Genomic DNA, 15,067 nt, shown 5'->3' on the forward strand with positions numbered 1-15,067 from the left:
TATTATATTTTTGAAACACAAAAACCTCTAACATTTTATTTTTAATTTTAGGTACGATCCTCACCGAAAGCAGCGTTGGGATGTATATGGTCTTTCACGGAACAGTACGAGGCGAAACGGAGAAGCAAGAATAGAGACAAAGGAACTATTTGCACTCGTAATATCGATACGGTCTGTCGGGAAGTGTACAAGGATTATCTTCTGACAAAAGTATTTCCAGCGATCAAAGCAAATTGGCCAAGGAAGGATCGGAATGAAATTATATTCGTACAACAAGACAATGCAAAGCCGCACGTAGCACCAGCAGACCCGGATGTAATGAAGGCCGGAACTGAAGGAGGATGGAACATCAAGCTACTATGTCAGCCCCCCAACTCGCCTGACCTCAACTGTTTAGACCTGGGTCTGTTCGCCTCCATGCAAAGTATTCAGTATCGAATACCAAGAAAGGGTATCGACGCTCTCATAGCGTCGGTGGTGGACGCGTTTCGGCAGCTGGAGACTGACACGGTAGATGATATTTTTTTGACCTTACAGGCATGTATGCTGGAGCTTTTACGAGAAGGAGGAGGCAACCTGTACAAACTACCACACTTGGGGAAAGCCAAGCTCCGGAGGGCGAAACAACTTCCTGTTAGTTTGTCATGTAGCAAAGAGCTGTATGAGTCTGCTGTCGCGTTACTTAAGTCTTCAAACCGTGGCAGTGCACTGCTATTCAATTTAACATCATCATAAATGACAGTTAATGTGATCTATAAACGACAGTTAATGTAATTTATAACTTTATATAAATCGTAAAATAAGTTCTTAGCGGGTAACAGCACTATTGACCTATCAATCTTACTTCGCGTGATCATTTCCGACCAGAGGAAGTACTACGTATTACACTGCTGCGTTTGCATTGCATCGGGACTCGAAGGTCATAAGTCCAGATGCCAAACATGCAACTTTCAAAACTACTACTAGTGCTATAACTACTACATGTACAACTCACTATTAGTACTTTAAAACAAGTAGTACTTTAAATAAAATATTACGAGCTTAAAAACGTACTACTAATTGGCAACCAATACAGGTATTATTAATTGTAGTAGTACCTGAAGAATAGTGCCCAGATTGTGACCCCTCCCAAGTCGTCAATTTTGAAAATTATTACTTAAAACTCGTGTAGGGCCTCTAAACTTTGCATCTTAAAGGGCGATACGTATGTGTAGTGTGAGGTAGATCTGTCCAGCTGGAAGATGTACCAGGTAAAAGTTAAAGGAGTCACCCAGCCATTCGCTCGTCCGCGCGTCGAGAGTGGGTTAGTGGATAAGAACCTATGAATCCGAATCATTAGCATGCTGAGTATGGTTCATGCGAAGATGCGTGTAACATGCCGTGCCTGGTATACCTGGTAACTTCAACGCTCTGCTGTCTTTGCTGCAGAGACTTAGCTCTTACAGTCTCGTCATGACAACAGTTGTATGTTAATTCAAACAAATTCATCCTGAATGGCCAACCTTTCTGAAAAGACGAAGTATTGGCTCAGTATCCAAGCAGCTGTAGTAATGGCTCAGTGATTCTCCCCTGGCCGTCGCTTAAGTTGGAACCTTTACTAACTCACCACTTTGATTCGAGACGAGACGACGCAGCTACCTGATGGAACAGCACGGATCTTGCCTCAAGAAAAACATCGGAAGGATCGTAGAGGACCCGCGTCTGTATACCTGCGTGAAGCCCCAAAGCTCTTTAAACAGCTCTGGGTGTTGTCATTGTTCTACAATTCTCTCATTTAAGTGGTTTCACAACCGCCCAGCGCCTGTTCATTGCTCCCTTCTTCTCTCATTTCACTGGACCTTGTTGCAATGAAAGATATGACCAAGTTTGGTCAGCTGATTTTGCCTTACAAGAAAAGACTGAGAGTCCAATACGGAAGTGGGGTGATCAGCTGCATTTGGAAGCAGGTCCGTAAGTTGCGTGAAACGTACGAGCTCAACCCGGACTTCAAGGCTTATGTCGACAGGTCTTACACCAAAGGTGTAGTCGAAGCATGGCGTATTGTGAACGGTTCTGGTGAGTATTCACGTTTAGTTTCGTTTGCGCTGGGGCTGGCTTCGATTCCACCCGGTACCCATACCGTGGAAGGTGATTTCAGCTCACTTAAAGGTGTCAAAACTGCCCACCGAGGATCGCTGACCAACTATGCACTTGAAGGTCAGTTGCAGTCAAAGCAATACTTCGATCTAATTCCCCTCGCGAACTCCATTGCAGCAGAAACTCTCATCACAAAGTGAACTTCGAAGATTCTAGGCTTTTCATACATTTCACCATCTATCCCATACTATCATCAACATTAAATACCACCCTAGTTCGTATAGTAAATAAGGCACGAAAAATCCTAGTTGAGCATCTGCTAGGTTTTTAGGTAGTACTGCCTAGTTTTGAGAGGCCTGCTTATACCGGTACTGAGCCGTACCATCGGATTTGCCTCACCAAAAATATTAAGGTCCCGATGATTAAAAACTATGACCCAGATATGGATTGTGATACCGGTATTGGACCAAGCCGCTGGAAAAGCCAAAACTTTTTTAGGTCCCAATTATAAGAACTAACACCAGTGTTTTATAAATAGCAGCATTTACTTCAAAGTGTTATAATTTTCAGCTGCAATAGCATGTGTTCGCAGTGCTACTTGCTCAGATCTCCAGCGTGAGCGCGCTCATGAATGTTGTGATCCTGTTGTACTCGTTTCCAAGCGAAGTAAACCCGGATGTAAACTTAAATGACGGGGTGGGCGAAAATCGAGCATTTGGACACGACATTTGTAATTTACATGCTACTACCCCCGTATTTTAATGCAAACAAATATTAGGCAGACACCCATTCTCTTTTTGCATTTCTTGCAGGCGCTTTCTTGATATGTAAGCACTATTAATTGTCCGACAGATTGATTGAAAGTGTGAGCTGGGAAGGATATATTACATGCTAACGAGAGCGAAGTGTGCATTAGCAGGGATAAACCTTGTGGGCTCCCAGCTATATACATGTTATTCTCAAGTGTGTTTTATTCTACGTAGTATTAGAATGTAATTGGCAATAGCTCGATTTGTTAAGTTACTATATGCGTACTATGGATACTGCATCTCTGACACATTAAACTCTGCCGAGCCTCTCAAGTGTCGAGATCTGTAAAAAAAAAAAAGAACAAGGGTACCGGTATTTGCTTTATAACTGTCAGAAATTCTGGTGTTAGCAACAACCTGTCCCCCTGTCATGCAGTCGTAGTGTGTTCTCCTGATTTTTCTTCTTTGCTAATTGAATGAGCCGCTACTGGCGCATTCTAACCTAAAGATTCAAGGCCAAGAACTCGTGTTGCAAACAGAATTCATGTACAAGTATGCGATTTCAAAGGTGTAGGTGTTCGTGCAGCAAGAGCCCGAAGTCAAACGATCTTCGTACTTGTCTTCAAAACAATCAAGAAATACCCTATGGATCGTGTACTGTGCTTCGAAGTATACCGGTAGACTGGTACAAAAGATGCTCCACCTCTACAGTACGCATCAAATATGACAGGGTTGAAGTGTCTTTGTCGCCGACGGCCAGATACGCAGAGGTGCATCAATATTACTTAATTTCAATTCCCTGGTGATAGGAACCTCAACGGCATGCGCACACATCACCAAAGAAGTTTTTGTACCTCCAATTCATCGTTTATAGTGACTTAAAGGTACGAACTTAGGCAGCATCCCCAGAATGCCTTGCATGTTGCAGCCCTCCACGGCGCGTGTCTGGCACACTACGCAGTGCACAGTGCTCGTGTCTACGCCACGAGTATGTGTGGCTCTGCAGTGGATCTACACGTTCTCCATTCTTCATTTTTCAATCGAGTGAACGCACAAGGTTTTCTCTACAAAATGGTCCAAATTGTCAAGCGCCGAGGCTACAAGCTACTCAACCTCTGGACCACGGACAAGGGTACCTTCCCAGTCGTCTTCTGTGCCACCTTTGCGGCCGTAGGCGCGGGGGCTGCGTCGCTTCGCTACCTCTTCCTGAACCCCGACGTGTACGTGAACAAGGACGAGCGTTTCACTTCGCTACACCACACTCTAGAGCCGCGCGAGGACCGCGGGTCTGCATGGCGGCAATTCCGCTTCCGCATGGCAAATCTGTCGCGTAATCCGATCAACCAGTCTCGCCAGTTCGACGACCTGTTCGCTAAGGACGAGAACAAGGCCGTAAAGAGATAAACGGCACAAAAGATCTCACCACTGAGTTCATTTTGTCATTGGTCAGCCACGGAGTTAGTAGGTTGATTACAAGAAAGACAACGAATAGTATATATTGCGGTTTTGTAACCTGTGTTTGGTTGAGTGTTTCCTAATACACCTGATGGTGGTTAGACCTTTAGCTAGCTGAAGCTGTCCCAAATTTTGTCAGAGCGTGGGTATTCGAGAGTGATGCTCTGGTCAGTTCGATGAGCTGTAAGTTTGGAGGTGCCCGTGATCGAGTCAAACATTCCTGATACAATGCCTCGGTGGTGATATGACAGTTTGATCACCTTCGTGTAGAACCCTCGCTGTCGTCAGCAACGACGGTGGTCAGTCGTGTTGCAAAGTACTACACACTTATAAAGCAACACTGATCGTACCTTTGCAAGCAGCTTACGCGTCCAGAGCTGAATGTATCTACACGCCGCGAGGGCTTCGGCTCTCAACAACTTCGTTTTGCATTCCTCAATTGCCGATGTTAGTAGCTGCACTGATCGCTCGAAGAACTGAAGTCGGCGGTCGAACGAGTCGATATTGGGCTGATAGAACGGCGGATGCAACAGCTTCCAGCCTCGCACCAGTTCCTCGCGGCAGAATGTCATCTGGCAATAGATAGGCTCCAAGTGGGTCAGCACCTGACGTCGCCACTTCAGCGGCACGACATGCGCGTGTGCCCACAGCGTCATGTCCTGCATCTCGTCATCGAGTTCGTGGGCATCGAAAAGCATTTCTTGAGTGCGTTTGGCCATTACTACACATTTTTCAGAGACGATCTTCGTGTCCTTCTGGGGCTTTGGAGGTGGCTTAGCAACCAAAGGTGTCGCTAACGAATACACGCGACTCGTCGGGCCCTCCGAGTTCCCTCGTCGACGGAAATCCCCCGTGCCCTGGCCTCGCGAAGATCTTAGCGCATAGCCTTTGCCTCCTTCCAGTTTGCGGATATAATTGCAACTATTATAGGAGGCGGACGGCGTGATGGAGTCCCAGTCCTTGCTACCTAGTGACCCATTTGCCTTCATTTGCGTAAAAGTTGAAGCGTCGTTTCGACGTCACTAAAAGGCACTTTTTCGAGGGTATCAACTTGGGCATCTTCGTTCTTGGATGATAGCGCTTCGCTCGTACTTACGGCAGTGGCAGCGTGCGCCCACAGGGCTACGCGGGTTCTGCACGGCTGATGAGGATAAATATCTGGAACTCAAGCAGCTAAAAGACATCAAAAGGTGCGGTATGCAGTCCGGAGTTGTCGTCTGCTTTACGCTGATCTTTCTTGTTAAATATAGTGAAGAATTTTACGACCGGCAAGCCCATGAGCGACGCTACTTTTATTACATCGATTTGCAGGTGAGTACGAACACTGCAGTGAAGAATACTATCATGATGTAACTAAACTTGTGCTGGTCGCATTGAAAAGGGCCGTCTGTTCCTAGAAGACACGCGTCCAAAGAACATCGCGACGTCACTTAAAAGTACCAAGTTCCTGCGCTTTTTCTTTTCCCAGGTTCGTCCGAATGGCATTGTGCAGTGTAAGATTAAAGAAGAGGAGGAATTCTTGGAATACCCTTTTCGTTCTCCATGCGGCAAGGAGATGAACTTCATTAAGTGCGCTGATCGTGCATTCGTGCACGAGGACCTGCGTCGGGATGAAAGCAGTGGCAAATGGACGCTCATATTTGGTGGAGGTGAGCTTATGATGCCCTTCTTACCGGAACGCTGCGGATCTCGCTCTCAACGGGGAGACTCTATCACGACGTGCAGACCAAGCACATTGCATCGGGTACACCAGAGGGTGTCGCACTCGTGCGCTCTCAACTCGCAGTGGAGCTTGGCAAGCACATCGATGTCCACAACCTACCCGACGACATCGACGCAGAGCAGGACGTTAGATCCCTGGTGGTTGGCGACTTTAAGTGGGAGGACCAACACTATGCTATTCACGCCATCGAATAAGGTGCATTTAAACAGCTTCAACTGCAATTGGACCTATTACGAATCGTTTTGGGTCAATTTGCGACAAAATTGAGTCAACATCCAATAAACTGGTCACTTTTTAACTTTCTTTAATCATGTCGAGCGCAGCGGTGTCAACAGGCAACCGCGTTGCTCAGATCATCGTGATCACTGCCGTCATCAGCGTCTTATACCAGCTCTTCACTCGTCCAGCTGTAGTGCTCACTCCGTCACCACCTTCTACTGCGTCTCCGCTGGTTTCTGGTTATCGCAAAGGCGAAGACTCGCGTCGTTTCACGTCGTCCGAGATCACTGGCTTTTTGCTTTTCCTTGGACTCTTCGGGCTGCTTCAGCACAAGAAACAGCAGGACAAAAAGGCAGATAGCGAGGCCGAACAGAAGCTGATCGCCAGATTAGTGCTTAACCAGAGGAATAGCCTCAAGAACGGGGTCTCCAAGACTTCCGGTACGCCTGTGACCAATTTGCCGCACGACATCCTACACGAGCTGCTGCTGTTCTTGTCTCCAAAAGATTTAGCCACGTGCCCCATGGTATGCAAAGCTTGGGAGCTCAATATAGGAGACACCGTCGAGACACTCTGGAGACGCGTATTTCAAAGAGACTTCCACGAACCTGGGGACAGGTTCGCTCAGGTCTTCTCCATTGAGAGTTGGCGGCAATTTTACTTCCAACACCACTTATCACGAGCTGTAGAGCTTACGAGGTTACTGGGTATTACAGACAACCGCAAGTGTGTGGCTATTGAAGGTCAGGTATACGATGTCACGGACTTCCTCGACCTGCATCCCGGCGGACCCCATGTGATCGAAGACGCGGTGGGCACAGATGCTACGGCAATATGGGATCAATTCCGCCATTCAGATGAAGCCAAGGAGAGCATGCAACAGTTTTTGGTGTACGACCATGTGCTTGCTCGGCCAGAGAGTGAAAAGCTACGGGGAAATCTAGAGGCAGTCTTGACTCGCTGGCGTAAAATATCGTGGGCGTTGTCCCAGTCGCATTGCTTTGGACGCATGGCGCCACAGCTCACCAACGCTGTTTTTCGCTTCCATTTGCGAGGTGTTACTAGTAAAAAACATGATTAAATTCTGTGCAAATTAACCATGAAAATGTTTGTTTATCAGGTGTAAACTCTGTATTTTTCTAAAGAAAGCAGCGCAAGGTGACACTGATCCTTGGCTCTCGACATCGCGCCATTTTGGGTACTGCGTGTTTGTGGGTTCTCTGCGTCGTACCGCCCATGATCATCAAGTCTCCGTCTTCCATCTGCAGCTCCATCCGTGCCACAGCTTCATCACCTTGAGGCGCACTTTTCGAAGTCTTTTTTGTGAAAACGAAGCGTCGCGCTGCTCCTAAAGACAGTGCAATGATCGGAGAACACGCCATCATATCCTTCTCGTCATCTGCGTGTGGCCCGATGTAGTGATCTCCATTCTCGTACCAGTTCACGAGTCCACCTGTGAGTCGCGTGTGTTGTGTACTCGGGTCTTCCACAAACCGCTGCATTTGCTGCACAGCGTGCCTTAGACCCGGCGGAAACTTCTGCTGCGCTTCAAATGTCTTGCCAGAGTAGCGGTAACTCCCCATTTCGCCACAAAGCTGCTGAAATCGCGGGAGCATCGTCGGTTTGCCGAACATCATTATGGTGTCATGCTCCTTCGGGTGCGCCTCCCACGCTCGCTTAAACATTGATGGCCAGGTGCGTGGCGCCTCATCTGCGTCTTCACCTGCTAAGGGAAAATCCTCTGACGTGGCGTGCTTAAAGACATACCAGTACCAGCGTGGCACATGATAAACCCAACTCTTACGGTCGCTTGTTAGATACAAGACTGTCGCGTCCTGCTCGAAGAGCTTCGAGACGACGGTCTCTGGCAGATGAGCGTGCTCGACAGCAACCTTCTTGACGTTGTTCACCACACGATCCAGCGAGAAATCTTCCTGATCCGGTATAAGTGACGCCTTCGCGCGCTTCCTAGGGTCAGTGTCTTGTGAGGAGGACTGGGAACGCTTCGGCATTTTAGAAATTCCAACAATTGGCGGAATGAAAAATGAGTGTACACTGCTAATCTATACTTCCTCTGTCCGAAAGTATAAGCTGGTGTCTATTACTGCGCGTGTCCGAAAATATAAGCCTAAGTACGGTTTTGACTTTTTATTTTTGCCCAACCGAACTTAAGAAACGTCTGGCCTTATCGTACACTCGATCACTACATGTCAATGAATGTGGTAGCAAACCAGTGCTCGTTCGTAGCGTGTCCTTCGCGAGGTGAGGGATTGTGTACTTGTTGCATCCGTCGATATGCATTGTCTCCTGCAGTACTGACTGCAGCGTCAGAAAAACTTTGTCGAGAGCAGTGTAGTGGAGTTTAGCGAAAGCGTCGTCCACGTTGTTGACTAGATCCTCGATACTTTTAGCTTTTATTTTGTGCTGCAACGACTGCAGTGAAGCAAAGAACCCGAGATCATTCGCATTGAAATCCAGTGAATTGGCTGGTTGCGCGGTAAGCTTCATATCCCAGCCACCAGCTGAGCACGCAGAGTGCACTTCGGGGTCATCAACCGTGACGTGCGGTTTGGCGTTATCCTGTTGCAGCACGACCCGCTTGCCTGATGGCCATACCGCTTTGATGCGCGGTATGACCATCCGGCAAAGCGCTTGTCGATAAATGTCGCGATCGACAGTGTATGTCTTTAGCTCCAAAGTCCCAGCCGCTCGATTCTTGCTGGATCGCTCTGCAGGCTCATAGACAGCAAACGGCCACACACCGATCTTTCCATCCCAAATACAATGATTCTTCGCAGACCATCGCGGGCGAGCCACTGCCGCAAGGAACATCACTTTGATCATGTAGTTCTTGTTCTTCACGGAGATGTAGGGCTCCTCTTCGTGCTCTCCAAGATAGAACCGTTGCTTGTCCTTCTTCAAGTAGAACCACTTCTCGTCTAAATGTACGTAATCCATCATACTGTCGAATCGAATACAGACACCGGGACCACGCTGCACAAAACTAGCAGCAAATTTGACTCGATCGATACGCTGCTTGTCAGTAAGCATCGGCTTGGCGCGAGCTGTGTGGCAACAAAATACTCCAGCGAGAAAGTAGTCATGCAGCGTAGACTTTGGAATACCGAGTGTATTCGCCAAAGTACGAATATCTGGCCTGTCTTCTAGCGGGATAAGTTCGATGGCGTCGTTGAGGGCGTGGCGGAACTCCGGCGTTAAATGCGTCTTGCGGCCACTCTTTCCCTTCCTGCCGCTGTTGTAGTTGATCGGCTCTCCTGCTTTGATGTCCTTGGTAGTCCGGCGCCACAATCGCGAAATCTGGTCAGTACTACATCCATACTTAGTCGCGATGGAGCCGATCGCGCCTGGAGACGGGCGTAGCTCAATGCTGACCCGCAGGAGGAAAGCGATAACCTCAGCACGCTCGGGCGGGGTGAGATTCTTTCGTGGCTTTGCCACAGGAGTAGCGTCAGACCCCATCACAAGGAGTGGCGAAGAGTCAAAGCCGAAATGGGGTTTGACGGCTGTGCGTTTACCGTTATAACTTTGGCTCTGCTCAACGAAAACTCGCACGAGAACCACCAATCGACTTGTCAGGCTCGACTTGTCAATTGTAGCCAGTAAGCAAGCAGAAAAGGTCAAATTTGAGCTTAATATTGGTCAATCCCCGCAGCACCGCTTATATTTTCGGACAGAGGAAGTATTAGAGACCTTTCGCAACCTGTTTTTTGTTGAGTTTCAGTCTTCTTTTGAGTTTCTAGGGTGAGCCTCTCAAACACGATACTCAAACAGAATTGCGTTAAAGCTAACTGGCCGGTTTGCTCAACTCGGATTTGAGCTCACTTTCGTCTTCACAGCTAGCACCATCCAACCTCGTCAATAGCACCGAAGCTCACAGCGGAGCAAGAACTTGTCATCATTAGCTGTTTGTTGCTTGCTGCACGAAGTAATCGGAAGCGCTTCCTGCGCATAATGCACTTCCTCATCGCCAGTCATTGCTTCCGTCTTCGAGACCCACCTCCTCGGATCAACACAAGCAACCACTTCGACCCCTCCATGGACGACGTGACGGCACGGACACGCTTTAATTTTACGATGCCTCAGCTACGATTGCTAGCGACCAAAATGTATTTACCGAAACCAGTCATTATTACCCCAAAACGTGACGCTGTTCCGACCGTTGAAGCGCTTGCTATGCTGTGCAGAAGGCTGAAGGAGCCATCGATGCTGCTAATGAGTTCGGCAGATCACCTGGGGCGTACAGGCGCGTCTGTCGCCACTTAGCGGATACGTTGTACAACAAATACAAGGCTCTCCTGTATTTCAACCATGGTATTGTTGCAGCCCGTATTGAGAGGTATTGCGAAGCAATTAGAGCCAAGGGCTCCCCGTTAGCACGTTGCTAGGGTTTTGTGGATGGAACTAAGGAGTATGTATCCAGACCAAGCGCTCTTAGAAATCCGACGTCACCATACGAGAACCTACAAAGATCCCTGTATAATGGTCATCCGAGACGCCACTGCTTCAACTGGCAAGCAGCTACAGCTCCAGATGAAATAATTGTCAGCATATTCGGTCCCGTGGAAGGCAGGCGGCATGATTCGACGATGTTAAGCATGAGTGGTATTTTGGCTGCCTTTAAAAATGATGAATCCATGCTTTTCAATGGAAAAGTAATTTACGGAGATCCGGCGTATGACTGCAGTCAGTACGTTTGCTGTCCATTCGAAAATCCTGGATCAAATGGAGCTATGAAACTTTTCAATTCGCGTATGAGCAGTGTTCGCGAGGCCGTAGAGTGGGGATTCGGACGTGTCAAGATGCTATGGTCATTCCTGAATTAGGATAAAAAGCTGCGAACCCGACAGACCGCGGTTGGAAAGCTTTTCGTTGTTGGAGTGCTACTATCTAACCTTCATGCATGTCTTCAACCAACAGGAAACCAGATATCTATATACTTTAATTTACTTCCACCATCAGTAGACAGCTACCTTAACGCAAATTAAGAATGACAAAACGTGTCGTTTGTTTATAATCCGTTACTGTTTGTCTTTTGCACGTCCGAGAGCTATTTCCAGTAGCTTCAACATAAACTTCTCGCGGTCACGTTCAGCAGCTTGCATACGCTCATCACGTGCGCGCTCAGCTTCTTGACGCTGCTGTTCCAGTTTTAGCTCGTGCTCTCTCATTCTTTTGGCCTTGTCCTTCTCGAATTGTAAGCGACTATTAAGAAACACATACTTCTCAGGGTTCCCCTTATTTATCTCGGTGATTGCCATCGCGATAGCATCAGTCACGGCTGCTACTCGCTCTATCTTTCCCACTTTGGTAGCGCGACCGCTGCTAGCCGTGTTCCCACGCTTCAGACTACCACATAAGGAAGTGCCTGCATTTGCACCTTCGTCTTGTCCCTCGTTGCCTTCATCACTGTTGGAATTTGTGTCGGATTGCAGCTCTTCCACCAGCTCTCCCATTGCCAATCGACGCATTAAGACACCCGACGCCTCAATGCCATTATCTTTGGCACGCTGGAGCTGCTTTTTGCTATCTTGACGCTCCTTCCAGTCGTCCATACGGGTGACAGTGTCTTGCAAGAGCACGTCTCTCTCGTTGTACTCTTCCGTCGTTCCAGACGACCTCCTTGAAACTACTTGTGCGTCGCGATGCTGACGAATAAGCTTATCAAAGCGCGTACGCAGCGCTGGGCCTTGCTTGTCTCGCACGAAACCAGCCGTTTCATTGCAGATGTCTGCAATCTTGTCAAAGCTTTTCATTATACCGTTCGCTGTGCCTTTCGCGGATTCCCACGGCTTGATCGTGTTGACAGCGCGCAGTAAAATCAGATCATCGGCTGGTAAAGTTCTTTCGAGCTGGACCAGCGGGCTGTACGAAAGACCCACCCACTGTGAGGTTCTCCTGATCATTTTGTTGTGCAGGGGGCAAGCTTAACGGCGCGTTCACTTCCATGTCGTAAGGTGCAGAGCTGGCAGTGAGTTAGCAGTTGTAATATTGAGACTGAAACTAAATAGAAAGCGTGGCTGCGAAAGTTCTCGAATGCAAATCAATTTAGGCTGTGGCAGCCGGGATTCGCTGAAAATAATTATTGTGCTCTTCAGCCGACACACATTTCACAAATTTACAACGTTTAATGGTCTTCTGTTCTACAACCGGTAGAAAATCACAAAGTGGTCCACAACGCTTGCTTGTCCTTTTCCCGCTAAATAAATACATTTCGGCCAGCAATGCGTTTGCCACTTACTCGATGGTGAAGCCCGTGATGTCCATCTGCACGATCAGGTTGACGTACTGCGCTAGAACTTCCTTCGAGTTGTAGATGGGCAGATCTAGACGATTAAAACACGTGTGTGCTTTCGGGAACAGGAACGACTGGTTCGCACCAGCGAAGGCAACGTTGAAGCGCCGTACACGACCGTCGCTGCTAATCAACCCCTTGAAACCTTGAGCCGGGACTCGACTTGTGCCCGTCGCGAACTGCAGTAAACGCACACGATCCTCATTCCTCATATCCTCCACAACTTCCCAGAACCACTCGATGTTGTTAAGCTCGAGCTCCGTGGGAAAATTATGCGTAAAAAACTTGAAATCCGTGTGTTTTTTCCAGTCCTCCACGTCAATAGACGGCACGCCACACATTAGCAGCTCGAGTTCTTGGTAGTCAAACAGCTTAAGCAATCCCTCGGGCACGACATCGTACAGTGCAGTAAGAAATGACAGCAGTTGATCACTCACACTGCCAAGAACATGGTACTTGAACAAAGCATCCAAGTACCGCGAGCGATTCTCTCGCGTCACGTCAATATCGGCGCCTCCTTCAACGAGCTCCACGATCTCTGGCTTGCCGTCCACAATACGAGTAGCTGTAAAATCCAGACACAGCGGTTCGATATCGTCGATCTTTTTCACCATCAACGCGCTGTTATAGATCTCGTCGTCAAGGAATTGTAAGTCCGAGAAAGAGATCGGCACACCCAGAATATGTTTCAGGAACGGCAGTGCGAGATGAACAGGCATCAAATGTTCTTCCAGAATCGCCTTGCCCACCAGTCGTCCAGCAAACTCAAAGTACGCCAAATGCTCTTCTTCACCAAGTAGCAAGTCCGAGCTGGCATTGATCCAGTAACTTCTCTCGTCTCCCACTGTACTCACAAATAGTCCGAAAGATGGGTCGAAAAGCTCAGCAAACAGAAGAGTGAACCACTCGCGCATGACGCCACCTGCATCCAAAGCCGGCTCTCCATCAAACACCACACGCCATCTCTGTCTTAACTGATATGGCTTCATAGCTGCCACGAGTTCGAAAGAGTCCTGCAATAAGTGATCCCTTCGCACTACCAACTCTGCGTGGCCTGATTCCCACGGAAGCCACAGTCGATGGATTTCCGTCGAAAACCAGCGAATTTTATCCGGGAAGGGCAAATTGTGTACCCCCTCGAGGTTCATGATCAACTCGGAGCTACCTGTACCGTCGAGAATATTAATCCGGTAGTGGAAATCCGTTGCTACTACGTCGCTCTCGTTCAGTACGAGTCTCCCCAGTGAATCTCTTACTCGAATGTATCCAATTGACAAGTTGCTGTCTCTTTCCGTGGCGTCTAAGTACCTGTTGAGCGACATTCTTCCTCCTGGATCGCTCTCCATCGAGTCTCGTTGGCCTGCTCTCGACTGTCTCCTAGCGGACTGTTGTCTAACCCACCGATGCAAACCATCCGTAGTCGGCATTCTTTTCCACTGCTGTCTTCGACTAGCAGCTAGTTGTAACTTGCTCATTTTATTCGAGGATTTTGGTTTCCTCGAGAACTCAAAGCTCGGTCGTCTGAGCGACCCGCCGATGGCGTCATCGGCCTGTGAGGATGAGAAGGCTTCCGTCTCGCCGATTCGTCCCATTCTCTGCGTTGAACTCGAGCTTAAACTCCCTCTTGAAAAGCTGCTGCGAGAGTGCTTTTTGTTGCCTGCTACGTCTCTCTCCGCGCCTCTAAGCGTCTGACACAAGTCGCAAAGTTTGCGCTCCGGGTGGTTAAGGAATTTGCACACGCCGCAGCGCCATAGTGCCTGTTCCATGAAGCTATCGTTCAGTTCTTCTCGATAAACGTCGGTCGACTCCTGAATAAACACAAGCGACTCGCGTTCGCGCTGGACCTGGATACGCCTACAGAAGAAGAGCAGCATGACGATGGCGCCTACAAAGAGCAACACGCTCAGCGCAACGAGCACCGCCAGCCCCGCCGTCATGTCTGTGGTGCCTGAAGCGACGGCCGGGTCCGTTTGGTTGTGTTGGTTGAGAGAGAGGAGCGGTGCCTAGCCCTGGAAGAGTCAGACTAAAAGGTAGATTGAGTATTTCGGCTAGAATTTGAGATATTTTCTGATTTGCGGACACTGATTGGATGATGGACACGAACTCAACTGTCAGATTGGACGGCTAAATTTCTTAGTGGGCTATATTTGCAATTTAAATGTTTCGACAGTGTCGTCCACAAACGAAGTCCCACTTCGTCGGTCTTTCGCACATCAGAAAGCAAATGGCTCCCGTATGGCAGGGTGGCATGCTACGATCGTAGGAACTGCTTCGGCGCTTGGCAAACGAGTGGCGTCTTGTGCGGCACAGTGCGTCCTAATAACTTGAGGTCAGCTCTTTTGTTTTGGAGCGTGAGTGGCCCCGCAGTTGCCGCGACTAAACCACCAGGATACAAACACCAGGACTAAATTCTGAGCACATCAACGCACATTTGATTGGCCCTCTGATCTTGAAGTGGTCTGTGGCTTTTTGTGACTTGCCACAACGCCGTTATTGTCGAGCAGAAAACCGTTCTGCATTGTCCCGTGAGGT

At 48.5% G+C, this 15,067-nt stretch overlaps 6 protein-coding genes across 6 annotated transcripts; 3 read left to right on the forward strand and 3 right to left on the reverse strand.

Moving 5' to 3' along the window:
- Positions 1-3,864: 3,864 nt before the first annotated feature.
- PITG_02468 (uncharacterized protein) lies at positions 3,865-4,389 on the forward strand (the record flags this gene model as incomplete). The annotated part of the gene is made up of 1 exon (XM_002907347.1): positions 3,865-4,389. One exon carries the CDS (start codon positions 3,897-3,899, stop codon positions 4,227-4,229), a length of 333 nt encoding a protein of 110 aa, XP_002907393.1.
- Position 4,390: 1 nt separating this feature from the next.
- On the reverse strand, positions 4,391-4,999 carry PITG_02469 (uncharacterized protein; the record flags this gene model as incomplete). The annotated part of the gene is made up of 2 exons (XM_002907348.1): positions 4,391-4,558; positions 4,631-4,999. 2 exons carry the CDS (start codon positions 4,997-4,999, stop codon positions 4,391-4,393), a joined length of 537 nt encoding a protein of 178 aa, XP_002907394.1.
- Positions 5,000-5,351: 352 nt separating this feature from the next.
- Positions 5,352-6,250, forward strand: PITG_02470 (uncharacterized protein; the record flags this gene model as incomplete). Its single annotated transcript, XM_002907349.1, has 4 exons — positions 5,352-5,470; positions 5,531-5,591; positions 5,662-5,884; positions 5,935-6,250. The coding sequence occupies 4 exons, from the start codon at positions 5,352-5,354 to the stop codon at positions 6,195-6,197; spliced, it is 666 nt and encodes a 221-aa protein (XP_002907395.1).
- Positions 6,251-6,313: 63 nt separating this feature from the next.
- Positions 6,314-7,303, forward strand: PITG_02471 (cytochrome b5 reductase with F-box domain, putative; the record flags this gene model as incomplete). Its single annotated transcript, XM_002907350.1, has 1 exon — positions 6,314-7,303. One exon carries the CDS (start codon positions 6,314-6,316, stop codon positions 7,301-7,303), a length of 990 nt encoding a protein of 329 aa, XP_002907396.1.
- Positions 7,304-7,361: 58 nt separating this feature from the next.
- Positions 7,362-8,234, reverse strand: PITG_02472 (uncharacterized protein; the record flags this gene model as incomplete). Its single annotated transcript, XM_002907351.1, has 2 exons — positions 7,362-7,898; positions 7,986-8,234. 2 exons carry the CDS (start codon positions 8,232-8,234, stop codon positions 7,362-7,364), a joined length of 786 nt encoding a protein of 261 aa, XP_002907397.1.
- A 4,243-nt stretch (positions 8,235-12,477) lies between these two features.
- Positions 12,478-14,472, reverse strand: PITG_02473 (HECT E3 ubiquitin ligase, putative; the record flags this gene model as incomplete). The annotated part of the gene is made up of 1 exon (XM_002907352.1): positions 12,478-14,472. One exon carries the CDS (start codon positions 14,470-14,472, stop codon positions 12,478-12,480), a length of 1,995 nt encoding a protein of 664 aa, XP_002907398.1.
- Between the last annotated feature and the right edge of the window lie 595 nt (positions 14,473-15,067).

Source organism: Phytophthora infestans, genomic scaffold (assembly GCF_000142945.1).
Source record: "Phytophthora infestans T30-4 supercont1.3 genomic scaffold, whole genome shotgun sequence".
Lineage (NCBI taxonomy): Eukaryota > Oomycota > Peronosporomycetes > Peronosporales > Peronosporaceae > Phytophthora > Phytophthora infestans.